This window comes from Centruroides sculpturatus, unplaced genomic scaffold, assembly GCF_000671375.1.
Source record: "Centruroides sculpturatus isolate CEXI.00-Female unplaced genomic scaffold, Cexi_2.0 scaffold2006, whole genome shotgun sequence".
Taxonomy (NCBI): domain Eukaryota; kingdom Metazoa; phylum Arthropoda; class Arachnida; order Scorpiones; family Buthidae; genus Centruroides; species Centruroides sculpturatus.
In genome coordinates, this window is record NW_019386144.1 from 41556 (window position 1) to 55879 (window position 14324).

The window sequence follows — 14324 nt, forward strand, 5'->3', positions numbered from 1 at the left end:
GAAATGTATTATGTTTGTATAATATAAAGTAATGCTTTAATTATCAATGCCCTGGTTTTATTTGATAAGATACCGTATTTGAAATGATGCATCAACTGGAACACAGAAAAATATTCGAATACTTAAGATCTCCAACAATAAAATACGAAGTAAATCCAGTTAAATAAAAAAAACGAATCTATAATAAATAGAAGACAAGCGTTTAACTATTGATGGGTCCTAATTTGTAAACTATTTAAAATATTATTAATTAAAATGAAACAGATATAACAATGAGTAAAAACTTTTTACTAAAAACATGATTTTATCACACCTTTATTATCTTCAATAAACAGAGACGAAGGCTATTGTGTTTCTCTACCCAACTTTATATTAGCAATACCTTTTATGGTTCTTAATGACATTATACCATTTGTCATTAATTCTCATCTGATTACTTAAGTTAATTCAATATTGACAATAGATAATAATAGTTTTAAATAACACATAGCAATTATTTATTGTCCTATGCTTTAAAATTAACAATTCGTAATAATACTCATAATAAAAAGGTTTTTGTGTACATATTGTCTACTTTAACCTTGTTTATTAATAAAACTTATTATATTGGTGAAGTTTTTGATTAGCAAGAGAGATCTTATATAAAAGTCAAAACGAAATATGGTTATATTTACCTGTTTAATATTTAAGAATTAATATTTTAATTTAAATGATCTACAGCCGAAATTGTGCTGAAGTGGAAGATGCAAACAGCAGAAGGAGGGGGAAAAAGCATATTTAAGGCAAAATTATGGTATTTAAGAGCGTGTAAAAAAATTGATAAGATTACCAACGCAGAGTTTGTTTCTATAAGCAAAACTTGACAAAAACATGGTATTATTAAAATCCAGATAAAAATAAAGACATTTTGTTTTGACTTTTGACAAAGATGCTTGTCTTTGCTAATCAGAAACGTCATCCGTATAATAAGTCTACTAGTAATCCTAGTAGACGTCCATGTTAGTGGACGTTTACTAACATGCGAGAAAGAGCGATAGAGTGAAATTTGAATTTTATGAGGTACAATATAAGAAATACAACAAAAATAAAATGTGAAATTACCCCGAAACACGAGAAAAGCCCCAGGAATTTTGCAGGTGGTAATTCGCCTCGCAACACTCGGTCGCCCTACTGTGAGAAGGTCCGAACACATAATAATCTTCATAAGTGGCTTTCTTTATGCCTATAGGGCGAAAAAAGTAAAAAAAAATCATTTTTCTTGATCTTTTATAACTTTTATTGAAATTATTTAAAAATTAATTCTCAACCAGCATTTGACCCTAAACTAACGTTTTTTTCTACAGTCGCTATTGTTCAAACAACCTTAATATCGATGAACATAGTACTATTTATAGGTTTTTGTCAATAAAACTTGTTTCTTAACAGAAATAATGCTCGTTGTTAGGAATTAATAACTTTGATTTTTACAACTAATTGCTTCCTTTATAAATGTTATCACACTCTTATAAACATATCCATTGAAGAAACGTCACTTCCTGCATACTTAACCAAGTTACTTTCAATGTGAAATATCACACTTTACTCAACGTAACGTAACAACATTAATGAACACTCTTATCGTAACAGGAAGATGTTAATGCATTTATTGACCTATAAATTCCCACTGTTATCTATTACCTGTCCGCCTTTCCTTAATTTCGTGAATAAAGTTAGACAGGTAGATTTAAAAAAGCATGTTATTCTTCGTTTTGCATTCGTATTCTTTGTCTTACAGTAAAATTAGTTAGAAACTAATTTCTGTAAAGTCTTATTTCAAATAACCTACAGTAATATTTTACGATGTTGAACGTCAGATTATCGAGAAAGTCTCCCATGACATCATATCAGCTCAAAAGCCACCCGTGATACCGTAGCTGAGTTTTTCTTCGTCTAACAAAGTGACGTATATATCCTTTGTGACGAACTGACGTTCGTTAGTGTATTACGTCAGAATTCTGATACGGCAACTAGTGTAATTTCTCTATTTCATGTTAATTTGTTGATATATGTTCTATTCATCTAACAATGGAAAACGGTATTTAAATCATGGATAATATATCGACAATACATTTTATTATTTAATTTTAATGCTTTTTAAGCATTGTTTATCTTTTTATGTTCTGTATTTGTTTGTATCGATATAGATATTTTTTTATTTATAACTTTGCCTCTGATTGTAATTACTATTTATTTTAGTACCATGTTTGGTAGAGCAATGGTAACTATAAAAATAGTTATTGCTTTACTATACTATATTCGTGATAGTAAAAAGAGTTATACACTGTCAGTAAAACAAATACTTTGCGTGTTTTAATCTGTGATTAGCACAGACATAAGTTATATAACAATAGATCTGTTACAATAACTGCAACTGCAAATTGTAGAAAGAAAACACAAGCTATAAAAAAAAGCATCATACATCATTCGACAAGCTTTAAATTATGATTTATCATAAACTTAACGCTTTCACAATGCGACACTGCTGACAATTAATGCTAAGTCGGCCTTGAAAACAATACACGTTTCTTGGACACCTCAAATTTACAGGATGAATTAACGTTACTTATTACCATCATAAAATTCAGATGTGTCAGCATAAGTATTACAAATTTAGAGTATAATCTATCTATCTATATATATATATATCTATATATATATAACCCATTCAACGGGTGTCCGTCTGTTTGTCCCGTAACCGTTTGATAACGGACACTAGAGGCGCCCCTATCGTATGTCATATTTCAAACATTCAAATTAACAATATAAATTATTATTTAAATTAACAATATAAATTATTATTATTCATTTGGCCAATAAATTATTATTTGGTCAATATAACAATATAAATAATTCATTATATTTTAATGGGAATTTATTATTGTCACGGAATGCATGTAATGTTAACTAGGGGACGAGTAACGAAAAACCAGATAGGTTTGAATCACTACGTAAGACGATAAGGTTTGAAATAGTTAAGATAATATAAGGTAAAATCGTGGTTTACAAGCGAAGGTAAATAAACAAATTAAACTATTTTAAAGTTTTATAGAATGTTTAATAGATAGAAATATAGATCCGTATGACGCGATTGGAACGGTAAGACTTACCCTCCGAATAAAGGGAATGGCGACCCCCCTGTGTGCGAAAAATAAATGTCTAATGAACCATCCCCGTACGCGCAACCCTTCCCGAAATATAGCCCTCCGAAAATTATTCTACGGGTCACGTGACCGCCTGTTTGCCAGAATTTACCGTGCGAATGAGCGGTTCGGCCACCCCCCCTCGAGTGTGGACGAGCGCTCGTTAATTTTTTTTCGCTCAGTAGGCTCCTTTTTGACCACGATGTCACGTGACCGGAAATGTCGTAGGCGAATTTTCACGAGCTTATATCTCGCGAAGGGTCGCGAGTAGGGGCATGGTTCCTTTGACTTTATTGTTCGCCCACAGGGGCTACATTTTGGAGGGTTGCCATTCGGAGGGTAAATCTTACCATTGGGACTTTAACTGAACTGTAGAGCTTACTGATAGGAACAAAAAAGTCAAAGGAACCGTGCCTCATGGAAATTTGTAAATATTTGTAATAGGAATTTATTATTTATACCAGGGATTGGTATAAATAATTATTATATGCCTTGCCTTGCCTTATTATATGCCTTGATTAACATTTCGCCGCACTTTTACAACATCCCTTGACTCAGTGAACGTCGCGCAATGACTCACGGGAAATTTGTTGAAAAAATGGCGGATACATTTGAAATCCAGGATTACAAGCGAAGGTAAATAAACAAATTAAACTATTTTAAAGTTTTATAGAATGTTTATTAAGTAGAAATCTAGATTTGTATGATGCGATTGAGACCTTAACAGAGCTGTAGAGCGTATTGATAAAAACAAATAGTCAAAGGAACCGTGTCTCATGGAAATTTCCAAAGGTAGCTCATTAGGGGGCGTCCCGAGCTACTAGTACCTCTATAAAAAGCAGAGAAAGTGGAGTTTTAATTTGATTAAAATCGAGTTTAGGTCTTCGATTTTAAATTGTTTAGTAAGTTTTTAATTAGAATTATTAAATAATGCTATATTTTAATGAAAGATCGTTTCTTGAAAGTTATATATTTTATTTCTTTTCAGCTCTGCTTTTAGGTCTTGGCCTTGTTTTATAATCACGGAATAAGAATCAGGCAGCAGTTTTGAGATAATTAAGTTTTGTAATTATGCAGAATGTTAGACGTGAATAAATTATTAATGTTGTCTTTATTTAGTTGAAGCAGAAGACAGTGATACGTTGCACTGGGATGAAGTTATTTTAAAAAGATGTGCAGTGTGTTTAGAATGGTTTCCTGAATTTAAAGAAACGATATGTTCCAGCTGTAAAACGTTTTTCGAAGAATCTATAAGAAACTTCGAAGAATCAATTTGTTTCTCCAGCAAAGTTCTTTATTTGTTTGCAAAAAATTTTACCTCGTATACAGTGATTGCTTGACAGGACTCCTTCTGGTGTGTGATGAAGTTAGTTCGGTTTATTCAGATTTGTCTTCAGCAAATCACTTTATTAATGCAGTAATGTTTTCATTACTTAATATTCTTAGCTTTTCCTTAGTAAACTACTCGTAATTTGAGACGATCGTAAGTTTTTTACGATACATCGTAATTTGAGACGATATACTGACGTCGGTAAGTTTGTTCAATTTCTAGGCGTTTCCTCTCACCATGGCTATGGATGGACGAAGTTATGGCATGGAGGAAAGATGGTATGGAGGAAGTTCTTGCAAAGAGACACGTTATTTGGCATTTTGGCACCATATAATAACACATTTTATAACCTAGGAAGAAGATATGCTTCTAAAAATAAAAAGTTTTACCATGTCATGCATCTATGTCAATTATTTCTATTTTAAAATTTCCCTTTGGTAACATTGCTCAATTTTATGAGGGTGTTAAGTAACGTTTATTCATATTGTACATTTGAAGTGTTCAAGAAACGTGTATTGTTTTCAAGGTCGATTTAGCACGAATTGTCAGCAGTGTCGCATTGTGAAAGCGTTCAGTTTATGGTAAATCATAATTTAAAGCTTGTCCAATGATGTATGATGCTTTTATAGCTTGTGTCCTTCATTTTTCTACAATTTGCAGACGCCGTTGCCTGTAACAGATCTATTGTTGCATAACTTATGTCTGTGCTAATCGCAGATAAAGACACACATATAGACTGTCAGTAAAACAAATACTAACTCTCTTTTACTATCATGGATGTAGTATAGTAAAGCAATAACTATTTTTATAGTTACTATTGCTCTACCAAACATGGTACTAAAGTAAATAGTAATTATAATCAGAGACAAAGTTATAAATGGAAAAATATCTATATCGATGAACAGATAATATATGAAGAGAAACAATCAATGCTTAAAAACATTAAAATTAAATAATAAAATATATTATATATATTATTAATCGTTTAAATCTTGTTTTTAATTGTCAGATAATTAGTACATACCGTTGCATATTAACGTAGATTATAATGATAACACGAGTTGCTGTATTAGATTTCTGATATAATACAGTAACGAATGCCAGTACGTCACAGAGGATATAAACGTTACTACATTCTACCAATATCGGGATAAAACTTTTAATATTTTTTTATTTAGTTAGTTTAAAATATGTAAGAACGCCTATTGGGGGAGAATTTTATTTTCTGTCGTCGGGATAGCTCTAAGGTCTACGGCGTATGTGAGTCGCGGTTTAAGGAGGCAGCAAAAGACAAGTATTTTACAGAGGAAAGCCATTATTTTTGTCGAAAATGCTTACATATTTTTTTCAGCAAAGGTCCTTAGATTCAGAACTTTAAGATGTCTTCGGATACGATCTTGTCCTGCGTTGCAAAAGTTTCGGATGCGATTTGCTGCATCGTCGTAAGGGCCCTGGAACAGTGTCGAGTAAATCGTGCCGGTCATTTATTAATTTCTTTCGAGGAAGAAACTTTTGAATTGAAATAACATGACTTTCGCTTTGTCTCGAAAGTTCATGTGTAATTAATGGGGACTTCCAACCACGTGTGTTTATATATGTCGCCTGGACGTTCAACTGTCTAACTCCATTTATGAGATTAAGAAAAGACAGACAGATAACGGACAACAGTGTAAATTTATAGGTCTACAATGTTTTCAAATTGTAGCCCAATAAATGCATTAACATCTTCCTGTTACGATAAGAGTGTTTACTGATATTCTCACGTCTGTGTGATATTTCACAATGAACGTAACTTCGATAATTATGCAGGAAGTGACGTTTGTTCAATGGCCCATGTTTATAAGGAAGTAATAACATTTATATAGGAAACTAATTGTTTCCTATATTAATTACTGAGTTGAGAATTTTTTCTGTTAAGAAACAAGTTTTTTCACAAAATTCACGAAACTCTACAAACTTAAGTTTTGAAATTAAATAACCTATAATTAGTTTTATGTGTAACTACTTTAGTTATACACTGTCTCTGAGGAAATTGGTGTCGACGTCCTTACACGTTTATTATTTCGAATTTATAACGTCAACAAGTCTTTCTTAGAGATGAGAAACTGATGTTCGTCTTAAATTTGGCATTTAGTATTGCACTCGAAGCCGAAGTTGGCATGCTTCTGTGTTGATATCAGCATGATATTATAATGTTCATAACGCATTTTATTACTTAATTTTAAAGTTTATAATTATTACAGTAAACTTTTATTTCAAACTTTAAATTTCAGTTGATTCATAACTTTATTGAATAAGGAATCTTCTTCTTGAACAACTTCAAGAATTTGCTTCTTCTTGTACTTGTTTGCAATGGAACCATTAAAGGAAATTACGGACGATTGCGCAATTCGAAATATCGTAAACTTATTTATACGATTTAATAAATTACTCGGTTTCTATGGTTCCCATAGACGACCATGGAGCAGTCATTTTACCCGAGTATAAAAATGATTCAGAAATTCATTGCAAATTTATGACTTATAATTTCCTTGGTCTATAAGTAAGTAATCGCTTGTGTATTAGTACAAAGAAAATTCAAGACTTTAAGGAGATTTTTTCAGAAACTTTATGACATGGCATCACATAATCTTTCACAACATGTACAATTATCACATCGATAATGCTCGAGTAAACATAACATCGAGGAAACATAAATGAAGCGTTTATTAAATAGAATACACGTGGTAAAATAATTTAAACATATGAGCAACTTGATGAAAATATAGGTTGCTTTTGCAAACAATTTGCACTTTACGTAACATTATCACGGTTATATTGAAGTATCTATTATAATTTTACAGAAATCACCGAATGCTACATCGAGATGAATGTACTGATACTGTATAACATCACAGAAACTTATGGAGGAGAATGTTTAAAACAGTCGTGATTGCTACTCCTTAGTATTAAATTCTTATCAAATAACAGAAACTACACTATTAAGTCTTGAAGGCAACCTTCAACCTTTATGAGGTTGTCTCAAAGAGTATGAAAAGTTAAATCTGTGATACTAACATTAACAGAATTGATCTAAATTAATTTAATTTAACAGAATGATTGTAAATATAATGTAATTTATGTCGCTACCATTAAATGTAATATGCGAGTTTCCCAGGTCTTAAGAAACTCGATTCATGAGCAATGTAAACAATAACGGATTTAAAATATTTGTTGAACCACACATTGATTAATTTTATTTAAACATTAACTTTAATGTAAAGGCATCGATCTACACAGTAAGTCAAAAGTTGCTTAATTTTTGTCATAAAGTATGCCGTGAACAGAAGATTAAAATAGTTCTCTCGTGCCAAAATGCCAAATAAATGCTTATATGCAAAAATTCTTTCGGTTCGATTTTAAATGTAAATTCATATTGTATACGAATAATCATTTAATTATTATTTATTCTCAGATAAATTTACTGCTTAATTAATTAACCGTAAAACATAGATGTTTTCTAGGCATTAAATATCACATAAGCCACGATTTTTATCTTTCAAATTATAATAGAATTGTAGGATTATAATAGCCTGACCAATGCCCGAGGTCACGGATTCTGTCACTAATGTAAAAGGATTCGTGAGGACAATAATAAAAACATCAGTGACCTGTTCAATTTCGAACACTATAGTGGAACCCCGAGAAAGAAAAATTACAGGTGAGGTTCTCTTATTTAATTATCAAAATTGAATATAACGCGTAATTAAAACTAGTCAAATTCATGATAAAACCTATTTTATCATGAATTTGAATTAGAGAAATGGTATGAGGAAACATATCACTTTGGCAATCCGCCAAAGGGTGATGTTTTACGAGAGGACTTTCACGGGGAACTGTTTCCTGTTTATATGTTAAACACATGAAGAAAACCCGGAGAACCTCACGTGCCAACCCGTAAGTATAATGCGAACCCGCGACTAACTACCAGTGGTTTATCTATTTGTATCCACTCGAAAATTAGTGAAGGAGGGTCAACTATATATCTATAACTTTCAATTAAAATAATTTTTATCTAAATATATTCTTCCGTGTATTTTATAATGAACATATAGCTCGTAAGAGCGATAAGAAGCTAATTACTACTAATTGCATCCTTTCTGCAAGTATATCATTTCCATATAAACAAAGTTTTCCGAGAAATTTCACTTCCTACCTTTTTATCGACAGCAATTTTCAATGTCAAATATCACACTTTTCTCTTCGTAACGATTGAATACGAACGAACATTTCAATCGTACGATGAAGATATTAATTAGTTTATTCGTATTCACGACTTTGTCCATTATTTTGACTTCCGCAAAGAGTCTTTCGAAAATTCCACAAGAAAAAGATACTGAGAATTTTCATAAAAGGTAAATATTTTCTACAAATCTTTCAAGTGTTTTGATTAGTTTATTTTAACTTTTAAAACCATTTAGAAAAATTTGGAAGAGAGTAGCAACTTCGGATCCTAATAAACTTTGGGATGATGGTGTTATACCTTACGAAATAAATGCAAATTTCAGTGGTGAGTTTTTAAGATTTTTACGATTTCAGTGCAGATTTAAATAGTTTAAATAAATGAAACTGTTTATTGTATAAGAACAATCATATAAATATAATTAAATAATTATCCTGATATTCTGTAAGTAGTAGAACACGCGAGTGACTAAGTAAAGTTAAGAACGAGAGTAAAACTATGTTCGATTCGTCCGTTTTTCTAACAGAAAAGAATCGTTGTAACTGAGTTAATGTCACTTCACGTTATGCATATTTAATTTTCTATATCTTACAGATAAATTTATAAAACTTCTCCTACACGCAATGGATATTTGGGAATCGAAAACGTGTATAAAATTTATGCCGGCAGAACCCATTCATAAATTTCGCGTATCATTTGTAGACGTTGGTAACTGTGGGTAAGAAATTGCCGATTTTCATTTTTCATGCGACAAGACACAGATCAAGTTTTACGTAATGTCAATTTTTTGTTGATGGTTTCAGTTGCTGCTCGAGATTAGGAAAATTATACGAAAAACAACCCATTATTTTACACGAAAAACAATGTAATTGGGTCACTCCGATATTGCACGAATTGGCGCACACAATGGGATTTTATCACGAACAAAGTCGTCCGGATCGTGATAACTTTATCGAAGTTTTATATGATAATATAGAAAAAGGTAAGTTGTTTATGGTACATAAAAGTTGGAGGAATGCTTATCTTTATTTACATTTCCCTTGCAGAAAAGTATTATCAATATAGGAAAATAAGTAGCGATGAAGCGGACACTCTAGGATTTTCCTACGATTTCGACAGCATTATGCATTACCCGTCATTACTTAATAAAGAAGGAAAGGACAGTATGCAAGCGTTAAATAAAAGTATATCATTAAGGAAAGGTAACATGAAACTAAGTAAAACAGATATCGCTGCTGCAAATAAACTGTATAAATGCCCAGGTAAATATACTACTTTTAATATTTATTCTGGTAAAGGAAAAGTAAAAATTACCTCGTGATGTAGCTCAAATTCAGCTGATTGAACAGACTTTTTCACTTTGTACGACCACCTTGTATTTTGTAGATGTAATATAAAAGTCTAATAGTTCCATCACTTGATCTAAAGGCTGTGACAAGTCGGTGCAATCAGCCAAACTTGAGCTGTATCAAGAAGCATTATGCCCTATAACAAGCGAGAATTTTCACAAAGATGACTAAAATTTAATTTTATTAACAGATTGTTACGTTAAACTAAAAAAGAAAATGGATAAAATAGACATGTCTGCAAACAGTCTGACATCAAATAAAGGCTCTTGTCAATGGTTTATAAAGAGAGATCCGGGAGAATTTATAGAGTTTTATGTCGAAAAGGTTGACATACCCGAAAGCGATGGATGTTCCTCCAACTACTTGCTACTTCAAGATGGATACACGTCCAAATCACCCGTAATAGGTAACTTTATATGTACAAGTGTTTAATTCTTGATGACATTTAAATATTCGAGAAAATAACGTTTTTCACACGATTAGAAGATTTATGTCTAAAATTCTATAAGAAGGCTTCTTTTTACCACCCCAAATATTATATTTATTAATTAATATACAATTCTTATTAAGACAAATTATTTAAATAACATTGTAGTATAATATAAATTTTGTGTTATAAAAAACTATGATTTTTCCACACGTATACATATAGGCTGATATCAGTCTTTATTATGATATTTTAGAATTTAACAACTAAAATGTCTTCACTGTTCAATCAGCCGTTTCCTGATAATTAAACATGGCGGAAACGTGAAAATATTTTAGCTTTTGTGTTTTTATACATTTACTCGTAAAATACTAACAGCTATTTAAATTAAAACATCTTACTCATCATTACTTATTACCTAAGTTGTTTTATGCTATTTAATATATTAGATCGTGTTTGTGGAATCAGAGAGAAGAGAACTTACTATAAAACTGAAAGAAACAATCTCTTGATCACTTACGAGTCTTCCCCAAATTCCGCAAGTGAACAGTTCTTTCTACTGTACAGAGGTAGACGTATAACGTGATTTAATAATTCACTGTAAATGGTTTAATGCAATTTTTAATAAAACCATAAATCATTTTACTTGTAGTTGTTTGCAACGGAACCATTGAAGGAGATTACGGCAGATTGCAAAATCCAAACTACGATCATCCTTATCCATACGATTCCATATGTCAATGGGTGCTGGCTGTTCCCATAGGCCATGTCGTTTTAAGTTTTGAGACATTTAACGTAAGCGAAAATATCATTTAGAAATCGATCTAACGTGTACATTCAAGAGGATTTAACAGGGAATTCTTTTTAACAGATTAATGACGATGAAAATTGCCAGTCTGACTACATCGAAGTTATTGATGGCGACATCGATTCCGGTAAAGTAATCTTGGATAAAGTCTGTGGTAATAAAGTGCCCGATGTTATCGTATCAACCAACAACAAGCTAACTGTCACTTACGTATCGAAAAACAGAAATAAGAAAAATAAATTTTCAGCCAATTTTATAAAAGGTATAAATAATTTAATCATTTAGAGTTAATTTTATTAGGAAGTTGAAATTAGAAATATCCCTTCTTAATTAGAATTCGCTAAATAATCGCTGAATTTATTTTATATTATTTTATTTAAAATGTTTGAGAATTGTCTAAGTTTTCTGATATATTTTTGTTATAAATAATATTTATAGTTTTAGACAAGTTGCCAGTCTTTATTTAGAATTTATGCACCTACAACAACTAAAAAGAAATTAAGTCTATTTGTAATAATTTGCACTAAACCTTCCTGCAGCAGGTGCAAGTACAATGGTCACATTGTTTACTACACATTTAAACTTGTATTTATTTATACATGAAAGTCAGCAATGGCGAATAAGAACTAATCCATCAAAATATATCAAGTATTAAGAGTGGAATGTTTGGAATTTGCAAGGATGACCTATTTAAAATAATTAGCATTTTATGGAATTTTCTTTTTAATAAAAACTAAAATTTTGTAGACATCGACGAATGCCAATTGCCAGATCGAGGTGGATGTAACGATATTTGTATAAATACAATTGGAAGTTACCGCTGCGAATGTTCACCGAATCGCATTTGGGTTAATCGTACAAACAACTGCGAAAGTAAGTAAATTTTTAAGCGCAGAAAAATTTTCAAAAGTACTTTTAACAATATTATACTTTTCAGGATTCATCAATTCTTGTGGAGGAACCGTACAGAAGGGCGAGAGGATCGTGATTGAGAGTCCTTCGTATCCAAATCCTTATCCAAGTAATATAGACTGCACTTGGGATATTCTCGAAAATAACTTTCGCATGTCCATCTTCAATGTCGATATTAATGGATCACAGGTATGAACTAATATAAAGTATACTTTTATTCATTTTGCTGTATAGATGGCACAATGGCCTAATAACTGAAAAGTTTATTGGATGCAAGGTTTCATTGTACGCAATGGATTTTCTTTTTAAATGCTAACGACAATCGATTCTAATGATTCTAATATGAGCATTGTTTTACCATACGTACACAAATATTTCATAAAAAATGTTTTTAAATTAACAGGATAATTGCTTGGATGAAATAATTGTTCAAAGACAAAATAGTAAAAAGGTAATTTGTGGTTCGGGAGTAGATTTTGGTGTTCAAATGTCGCATGCATCTGGTGTGCAAGTCCGATTTATTTCGAAGGAAAACACCCACAAAACCGGATTTCAAATACTCCTGGAACCACTCTAAGCGATTTATTCTTCTAATATTGTAGCATTCAGACTCGTATCCATTTTGTAATATTTCGATAATAATTATTATGTATGATTTTTATTTTATGTTATTTTAGTATTAATTTTTAAGCTATAATTAAAATAATAATTTTGTTTGCTTTATGCCAATCTTAATTAAATATTTGTAAATTGAAATATTTTAAATAAATGATTTCAGCATGAACATTGTTATTGCTTTTTAAATATTAAATAAATTATACATTTTGTTTATTAATTAGAAAATTAATTAAACTTTGAACAATAGAGATTTAGCTATGCTTTATTTATTATGTTGGAGGATAAGAAGGTAACCAACAGCAAGATGAATTAATTGCTCTATAAATTATACTTTTTAATAATATACAATGTTAATTTACTATAGAATCTGTTATTTTTAATCATTCACTACAACTAGTTGACAATTTTCGGTAATTTTAATTGTAGTCTCACTAAAAACAATGGAAAACCACCATACTTACATCTTTTCGAAATGTATTATGTTTGTATAATATAAATTAATGCCGTAATTATCAATGCCCTGGTTTTATTTGATAAGATAACGTATTTTTAGATAATGCTTCTACTGAAACACAGAAAAATATTAGAACAATTAAGAACTCCAACAATAAAATACAAATCTAGTTTAACAAAAAACGAGTCTATAATAAAAAGAAGACAAGCGTTTAATCATTGATGGGTGCTAATTTGTGAACCATTTAAAATATTATTAAAATGAAACAGATATAACAATGAGTAAAGGTTTTTTCTATAAGCATGATTTTATCACATTATTATTATTTTCAATAAACAGAGGTCAAGGTTGTTGTGTCTCTCTACCCAACTTCATATTAGCGACATCTTTTATGGTTCTTAATGACGTTATAGCATATTAATTCTCATCTCATTACTTAAGTTAATTCAATATTGACAATAGATAATAAAAGTATTAAATAACACACATGAATTATTTATTGCCCTATGCTTTAAAATTAACAATTCGTAATACTTTTCATAATAAAAAGATTTATGTGTACATATTGTCTACTTTAACCTTGTTTATTAATAAAGCTTATTATACTGTTGTGAGGTCAGCCGATTTGGGGTGAGGTGTTCGACAGCCGAGCGGTTCGTTCTGTCTTGTGGGCGCAGAATGACTCTTTGAGACAGGTTTACCATTTTTAACCCGTTTATTAAATATATAAATTTTCTTACAATGTCTTATAACGAGGCGTAATGCCTATTCAAAGGTGGGAAACGAATCCTTTCCAAAGATAAAAGTCCAAATGTCCAGATAGTCGTTTAGGTTCGTCCAGCGTAAGTGAAGCGGAGAGCGATGGCCCCGGGGCGCACAGCACAACTCTCATCGATGATCTCCAATGACTCGGAGCACCTGGGCGGGTCTTGAAGGGACGGGCTAGCCAAAACGAAGCCTGGGACGTCGAACTAGCCTTTGCTGTAGAATAACAGGAGCACAAAATTCCAGGAGAGGAGCGCTAT

General features: G+C 31.2%; 1 protein-coding gene across 2 annotated transcripts; it reads left to right on the plus strand.

Annotated features, from left to right (window-relative positions):
• Positions 1-8710: 8710 nt before the first annotated feature.
• Positions 8711-12950, plus strand: LOC111613782 (dorsal-ventral patterning tolloid-like protein 1). Of its 2 annotated transcripts, XM_023355130.1 has the most exons (12): positions 8715-8903; positions 8970-9058; positions 9326-9449; positions 9535-9713; positions 9778-9993; positions 10271-10486; positions 10957-11076; positions 11160-11302; positions 11379-11577; positions 12063-12188; positions 12253-12416; positions 12631-12950. In XM_023355130.1, exons 1-12 carry the CDS (start codon positions 8791-8793, stop codon positions 12802-12804), a joined length of 1863 nt encoding a protein of 620 aa, XP_023210898.1. In that variant the 5' UTR covers positions 8715-8790; the 3' UTR covers positions 12805-12950. The 2 variants fall into 2 exon arrangements, with proteins under 2 accessions (XP_023210899.1, XP_023210898.1); XM_023355131.1 differs by lacking the exon at positions 10957-11076 and having other exon boundaries at positions 8711-8903.
• Positions 12951-14324: the final 1374 nt, after the last annotated feature.

Bases quoted from the DNA above. Each gene is read 5' to 3' on its own strand.
- LOC111613782 (XM_023355130.1), top strand. From the start codon at position 8,791: ATGAAGATATTAATTAGTTTATTCGTATTCACGACTTTGTCCATTATT. The intron at 11,077-11,159 runs GTAGACGTATAA...TTTTACTTGTAG, and splicing joins GTTCTTTCTACTGTACAGAG to TTGTTTGCAACGGAACCATT. The intron at 11,578-12,062 runs GTATAAATAATT...AAAATTTTGTAG, and splicing joins TTCAGCCAATTTTATAAAAG to ACATCGACGAATGCCAATTG.